This window comes from Fonticula alba, assembly GCF_000388065.1.
Source record: "Fonticula alba strain ATCC 38817 unplaced genomic scaffold supercont2.4, whole genome shotgun sequence".
Classification (NCBI taxonomy): domain Eukaryota; order Rotosphaerida; family Fonticulaceae; genus Fonticula; species Fonticula alba.
Genome location: NW_009242974.1, coordinates 1,031,938 through 1,039,249, shown reverse-complemented (window position 1 = coordinate 1,039,249; position 7,312 = coordinate 1,031,938). Strand labels below are relative to the sequence as shown.

Below are 7,312 nucleotides of genomic sequence, written 5' to 3'. Positions count from 1 at the left end.
CCCCCCCCCCCGCCGCTTGACAGCCTGGAGGCCGCCGCGCGACTGACCCTGCCGCGGCTGGAGCAGGCCATGCCGGCTGACACGTTCGCCCGGCTTGGCGACCCAGCCGGCTCCTGCTTCGGCGGCTCCCTCGTCGGCGGCGTGGTCGATGACATCACCCTGTATGGCATCCGCCCGGCGGTCCTGCCCCACAGCGAGCTGGCCGTCTACGAGGCGTACTTTCGGGGCTTCCTGGATCCGGAGGCCCTGTCGAGCGCCGTGCCGCTGGAAGCCCTGGGCGCCGACGCCCAGGCCGCCGCGTCCATCGTGTCCGGGCGCATGCGCGGGGACTGGCAGGCGCGCTTCGAGCGGGTGCTGTCCGATCGCCGGCTGACGCCGGGCGCGAGGGCCGTGTCGCTGGCCCGGCTATGCGGGGCCTTTGGCGACAGCGCCCGGTCGGCGGTCGTCAGCCTGGTGGACGGCCTGGCGGTCGGCCGGGCCGGGACAGACGCCGGGGTCAGTCTCGACTCGCTGTCCCCCCACCAGGCCATCCGGTCGTCATGCGGGACCATGGACCTCTTTTTTGCGGCGGACTACCGGCGCGCGCTGCTGGAAGATGCGCGCCGGCGCCGCGAGCGCCGCACCATCGATGCCACCTCCGGCATGACCCTACTTGGGGCCGATTCCGGGGATGACTCGGACGACTCGGCCGACGATGAGGACCATCCCTTCGACCATGATGACACCCTGTCAGATGCCGGGTCCGAGTCGGATGGGGCCGACTCTGGCCCCGAGGACTCGGAGGCCGGGGCCAGGCCCTCTCGGCCGGCCCCCGGGCCGGGGGTCGTCGTGCGGACGGTGTCCCCCGGCAAGCGTGCCCGCGGGGCGGCCGGGTCGGCGCCCGGTCCGGAGACGGCCCGCCTGGCGGACGAGGTCCTGCATGCGGTCAATATCGGCATCTGGCACAAGGAGGCGCAGCAGGAGTTTTCGGGCGCCGCGGCGGCGGTCGCCGCCCTGGCGGCTCTCACTCCCGGCCCGGAGGATGATGCCCCGCCGGGGCCCTGTGCCGCGGACTTGTTGACGGTGCCCATGTGCTGCCTGGTGGACTTCAAGGGCTTCCGCGTGTTCTGCCGCGCGGTCCTGAGTGATGGCGATGAGCAGCCGCGCTTCTCGGCTGTGGACTTGGCGGCACACGAGCAGCAGGCTGCCCGTGCGGTGGCCGCCGTTCTGGGCCTCGTGTCGGCGCAAGACCTCCTGGCCGAGGGGCCAGCCGCTTCAAATGGTGCGCTGGACCGCGTGAAGCCCCCCCCCCCCCCCCCCCCGCCCCCCTCAAAAACTGACGCTCTGCTCTGCTGCCTGTGGCGGTCCTCCTGTCGGCTTGCGCACTTTCCCTCTCCCTCTCCCGGTGTCTCGTGTGAAACGGCCCTCCTCCTGGCCCTGCCTGCCTCCCGGGGGAAAAAAAACCCGCAGCAGCTCCCATCAGCGCCTCGATCGTGGCCAAGCGCCTGCTCAACCCGGTGCACCGGCAGCGCCCGGCGGTCGACGCCCCCGGCGGTGATGCCGAATCGCCGGGCCTCCCGAGCCAACCGCCCGCCTTCCTGACCGGACTGAGCACCCTGCTTCCCAATACTCCGCCCTGGCATGGCACCGAGCTGCCATCGGCCGGAGAAGTGCGCACCTCCGAGGGTCAGCGTGACCAGGCTTTGCGCGCGCTTGACCAGCACCGACGCTTCCGCGCGGAGCTCCTCCTGTCGCGGGCCGGCAGCGCCCCGGTGGCTCTGTCACCCGAGGAGTCCCTCTGTGTGGATGCCTTCCGGCCGACGGCCACCGTGGCCCTGGCGGCCGCCAATGCCGCGGCCGCCACCACCGCCCTCCCCTCGGCCAATGGTCCGGCAGGGCCTCGGCAGCGGCGCCTGCAGGCACGCCTCGATGCGGCGTCCCTGCGCGAGGGGACCGCAGAGCGCGAGGCCCGGCTCCGGGCCCTGGCCGCGGATTTGGCCGCGCTGGCATTCATCCCGGCCGACGGGTCGGCCCTGGTGGCGGAGATGCATGCTCGCGGCCTCAATGTCCGGGATGTTGGCTGGCTGCTGGCATCGGCCGCGGTCCCGGCCTACGTCCGGCGCATGTGCCTGGTGGAAATGCTGGCCCGCGCTGGCAAGTACCTGGTGCTGGGTCGGCTTCGGGTGGCCGCGGTGCGCGGGACCCGGGGCCGCCATGCGCCGGTTGCTTTGCTTCGGCGAGATGCCGCGCGCTCCGAAAAAGCGGCTGTTCGTGCGCTGGTGGCCGCCACCAACAAGGTACATGGTCGCGCTGCTTGCCTGGTGGCTAGCGACATCTCCCCCCCCCCCCCCAGCCACCTCCCTCCCCTGCCCGGCTGCTCAAGCTGGTCTGCCCCGCCCCCCTCCATCTCCCGTGCACCTTCTTCGTTTGTCTGACGCCTCCATCCTCCCCCCTTTCCCGGGTGGACACACACACGCACACACGCACGCACACGCACACACACGCACACGCACACACACGCACGCACACACACACACACACACACACACACACACACACACACACGCACGCACACACACACCCTGTCGCCTCTCCATGTGGCCAGATGCTCGTGAAGAACCCCGCAAGCGATCGATTCTACAAGCGCAAGGTCATTCCCCTGCTGTGCCTGCTATTCCCCGATGCAGGGGTGCTGTTCGCGGAGCGCGCATCGCGCCGGGCCTCCCTGGCCCGGGATCAGCTGTGCCCGCGAGCCCTGGCCCTGGCCCTGGCCCGAGTGTGCCAGTTCTCCCTGCGCCCCGGGGCCCTCAGCGGCACCGGCACCCCGGTCCTTCAATCGGCCGACATCGCCGGCTTCACAGTCCGGGCCAAGCCTCTCAGCCGGCTGGTCACCCCGGTCCCGGGCACCGAGCATGATGCCCCCGGGGCTGGCTCCGCCAGCGGGGACCTCCTCACCGAGCGGGCCTGTGCCCACTGGCTGGTGACGGACACCCTGGCAGCCGGGGCCTTCGACCTGCATGCTCGACGCCGGGCTCTGACCGGGCCGAGCCTGGTGCGCATGGCGCGCGCGCTGGCCGCCAGCGGTCGGCCGGATTCCGGCGGGTTCCTGGCCCGCGCGGCCCTCGGCGCGGCGCTGGCCCTCAGCGGGGCGGCCCTCGACCCGGCCACCCGGGACACGGGTGAGCCTGGCCGCTCGGCCCAGGCGGAAGACCGGCTCCTGGCCCCGAGCCTGCCCCTCGGCTCGGGCCCCTGTGCGGCATTCATCCCGGCGGCCTGCGCACTGATGGACTGTCTGCGCGATGAGCTGCTGGCCGGGGACTTCCGCCTTCCGCCCGAGGACGAGTGGCGTGCCATGGCTGCCGCCGGTCCCGAGGCCGATGGTCCCCTGGGAGCCGAAACGTGGGCCCAGGGCCAAGTTGGCCGGGTGTATGCCACCGCATTGCGGCTGGTCGAGCGCGAGTGGGCCGTGCGCCCGGTCCGGGCCAAGGACGCCGCCCTGGACCCGGCCCCGCATGCGCTGCTCTTCCAGGTCCATGCATCGGCGGCCGGGGTTTTCCTCGCGGCGGCCGAGTATGACCGTCGGGCACGCGTGGCCGCATTGCTGGCCCAGGCGGCCGCCGGCCCCGAGGACTCCGAGCAAGCCAGCCACGAGGAAGGCAAGCAGCGAGGCGCCGATGCCAGGCCGGGGGCCCTGCCGCCGCTGGTGCAGCCGGCGGAGCTGGCCGAGGATCAGCTTCGCCCTGGGCCGCGGTTCCTGGCCGCGCATCTGGCCAGCCAGCGCGTGGCCGACACGCTGCTGGCGCCCGTCGGCCCGGCGGGCCAGGCCCTGCGCGGGCAGCTGGCCCAAGTGAGTGCCACGGCCTTGGCAGCAGTGGGCCGGCATGCGGAGGCGTGCGGGCACTTTGCGCGCGCCCTCGACCCGGCTGGGGCCGATGCCGACCTGGAGGCTCTCGAGCAGCAGGCCGAATTGGCCATCAGCCACGCGCGGTCGCTCCTCCACTGGGCGCGGGACACTCGCCGCCAGGAAGAGCAGCAGCAGCAGCAGCAGCGGCGGCCAGCCGCGGCGGCGGCGGGCAGCTCAACCCAGGGGCCGGACCCCTCGTCCGAGCGCCTGGTGGCTCGGGCCAAGCATGCGGCGGTCGACGGGCTTCGACACTTCCAGACCCTCTATCAGACCCCCCTGTCGCCGCAGCAGCTGCATTCCCAACGCATCGGGGACTTGGTGGTGGGCCTGGCATCGGGGTTCATCCTGACGGCCCAAGTGTCGGGCTTTGATTTCCTGGAGGCCGGCTGGCCGGCCCCGGCGGCGGTCCTGAGCCTGGCCCGCTCGTCCGAGGGGGCACGGCGTCTGGCGCTGGCCGTGTCGCGCCTGGACCGGGCATACCAATTGCTGACCACCGGCCGGGACACGGCCAGCGGCCCGGGAGCCGCCGGTGGGAATCTCCCCCCGCGCGGGCACTCCGAGGATGCGCTGACTGCGTGGGCTGCGGCCGAGGCGGCCGGGCCCCCCTCGGACCCTGGCGCCCAGTCACTCACCTGGAAGCGCCACCTCCTGGAGGTCGTTCGGTGCTTGGTTACCCTGCGTCGGGTGCAGGTCGAGGGCTCTCTCGATGGTGGGCCCGGAGCCGCGGCCGGCGCCGGCAGTGGCACTGGTCTGGCCTCGGCGACCACCCTGCTGGCGCACCCCCCCGCGTGGCTATGCTCCTCGCGGAGCTGGCGCACTGGCTGCGGTGCCGGGCCCGGCTGCCTGAACATCAGTGGCCGGTGTGTCGCCTGGCCGACGGCCGCCGTGGACAGCCTCCTGCGCGACCTTCACGAGGAGGGCCCTCTGGCCTTCATCAACAGCCGCCTGGACCGGGTGGCCTGCTTGCCGGCAGTGCTGGCCCCCTCGGCCGGGCACTCGGCCCCCGGCGCCGTGGATGAGACCCTGCCAGCGGCCCCGGCCCGGGCCCTGCGCGAGCTGCGCATGCTCTTTCGACTGGTGGGCGCCACCACGGTCGGTGTGGCGGCTGACGGGTCGTGAGAGCAGGTGTGTGTCTGTGTATGCCACACTGTGCGTGTGTGCATGGGAGTCCCTTTTTTTTCTCTTGCCCGGAGGCCCGACCGCTATGGGGAAATAAAAAGGCACACCTCTTCTCGATCGGGGCGGGGGGGGGGGGGGGGGGGGGGACGAATCCTCTCCTCCAAGTGAGTGGCAGCCCCTTCAGGCTCCCCCATCCCCCCTGTGGTTACATGTCGGTTAAGCATTGGGTTAATCCGGATCAACATTGCAAAGGGGGGATACACATGTGCCGAGTATACGTTGGGCAGCCCGCCAAAATATGCCGAGGGCAGCGGCCAGACCCTGCTCCCTTGTGGGAGGTACAGAAGAGGGTTGTCGGCGAATGGCCGGGGGGATAAACGAAGGGCTGCTGGCGGCCGTGCGCCGAGAAAGGAGGGCCTGAGCATCCCCTCGGCCTGTCCCGGGGCTTGGGAATCGCCCCCGGGCCGGGGTCGGACACGCCGTCGGGACAAGACCCTGTCGCGGGCCCACTGCGGCTCGTCAATGGGCCGGGAACCATGACGATGACCCTTGGTCTTGGGGCTCGACCCCCCCCCAAAGGCCCCAGACCAGCCCGCACCACCCACTTCCGGTGCATGATTAGGCCCCTGACAGGGCATGATTAGTACGTGATCATGGGCCGCACTCGTTTGGTTCGCGCAAGGCGGGCCCAACGCCGAGAAGGAGGGGGAAGATCTCTCTCTCTCTGTGTGTGTGCATTTCACAGGAGCCTGCGACGCCGGGCAGTCAGCCTGCTCAACCCCCTGCCCCCCTATCAGCCACTCTCACACACACACACACACACACACACGAACAATCCCACACGAGCAATCACACAGGCGAGGATGTATTGACTGCAACAGTGTGGCACAAGCAGCCTTCTCGCAAAAGGGGGGGAGGAGGGGGAAGAGCGGCGAGGCAGGGGAGGGCAGTACACACACACACACACATGCATGCATGCGGGAATGCGCCTCCCCCGCCCGATCACTACTTGCACAAATAATACAGGGTGTAGAATTCAAGGAAGGGGGCTTGACAAGGACTGAAGGGGAGGGTGGGGGGGGGAGGACGCGGCGACGATGCGCGCACACGCGCGGGGAGGAGAACAAGGAAGAAACGAGACAGCACACGCGCGCGCGGGCGGGGCAAGCGCGCACACGCCAGGAGGGAGAGGAAGAGCAAAGGGGGCGGCGGAGGTGGGAGAGGGACACCGCGTATCAGGAGCCAGAGCAAGCCCCCCCAAGGGAGAGGGGGAAGAAAGGCAGGGCACACGCGCGCGCGCGCGCGCGCACACACGCCCGCGACCTCGCCTCCTCTGACGAGCTCGTTTTCTCTCTCACCCTTACACCCGCGCGCACTCTCACCCTCGCACGCTGCGCGCTGTTGCCAGCATCGGGGGGGGGGGGGGGGGGGGAAAACCCGAAAAAACCGAAGCGGGGAGACGGAGAGCGAGAAAAGGAGAGCGGGGGGAGAGGGAGAAAAGGAGCAAGAGAGGAAGGGAGATCGGCAACTTACTCGGAGTCGGACTCCTCGTCGTCGCTGTCCTCCTCGGCCGACTCGATCTGCTTCAGCAGAGTGTCGACCTGCTTGCGGAAGCCCTCGCGGCCCTTGTTGACGGCGCCCTTGTCATACCAGTAGCGGATGGCCTCGGAGCTGACGGCGTCCTCATTGTAGAGGATGGCCACCAGCTGGGGGAAGATCCGCACGAAGCGCTGGTCCTCATGGCAGAACATCTGCACGGCATTCATCAGAGCCAGCTCCGAGGTGGGGCTCCGGGTGCAGAAGGCCAGGAGCTTGCCGTTGGTCTTGACCTGGCGCAGAGCCTGCTTCTCGTAGAGATCCGACTTGCTGGACCAGGTGACCGAGCGCATGATGGCGTTCCAGACAACCAGCGTGACGTCGGTCTCCGAGAGGCTGTCCTCGTTGGTGCCACCGGCCGTCGGCATGTAGCTCTTGATGATGTTGGCGCACTCGGCCAGCACCGGCGACTCGGAGCGGAGGTTGGCCTCCAGGCGGGCCTGGAGCTCCTCGCGCTTGCGGCGCTGCTGCACACGCAGGTAGTGGCGAGTGATCTGCAAACGCGCGAGTGGGTGGGACCCAGGTCCAGGAAGGGGTGTAAGAAGGAGGGCGGGAGATGGGACCCCACAAAGCGAGCGGGGCAGTGTGCGTGTGTGTGCACGGACCTCGGACAGGTTGTGCGCGGCGAAGTGGGACTTCAGCTCGGCATAGGTGCGGCGGTTCTCCGGGAAGAACTCGAGCAGCTGCGATGGGGAAGGGAGCGGCAGGGGGGGG

The 7,312-nt window shown here is 70.2% G+C and overlaps 2 protein-coding genes across 2 annotated transcripts in view; one reads left to right on the top strand and one right to left on the bottom strand.

Moving 5' to 3' along the window:
- Positions 1-5,112, top strand: part of H696_02757 (hypothetical protein) — an 8,569-nt gene extending 3,457 nt beyond the window's left edge. The window contains exons 2-4 of the mRNA XM_009496654.1: positions 24-1,261; positions 1,450-2,276; positions 2,585-5,112. Coding sequence (XP_009494929.1) covers positions 24-1,261; positions 1,450-2,276; positions 2,585-5,002 — 4,483 coding nt within the window. The 3' untranslated portion in view covers positions 5,003-5,112. The remainder of the gene's footprint in view (positions 1-23; positions 1,262-1,449; positions 2,277-2,584) is intronic.
- A 1,419-nt stretch (positions 5,113-6,531) lies between these two features.
- Positions 6,532-7,312, bottom strand: part of H696_02756 (hypothetical protein) — a gene marked incomplete at both ends in the record, with an annotated part of 3,326 nt that continues 2,545 nt past the window's right edge. Inside the window, 2 exons of the mRNA XM_009496653.1 lie at positions 6,532-7,092; positions 7,204-7,281. Of these exons, the coding sequence (XP_009494928.1) occupies positions 6,532-7,092; positions 7,204-7,281 (639 nt within the window). The remainder of the gene's footprint in view (positions 7,093-7,203; positions 7,282-7,312) is intronic.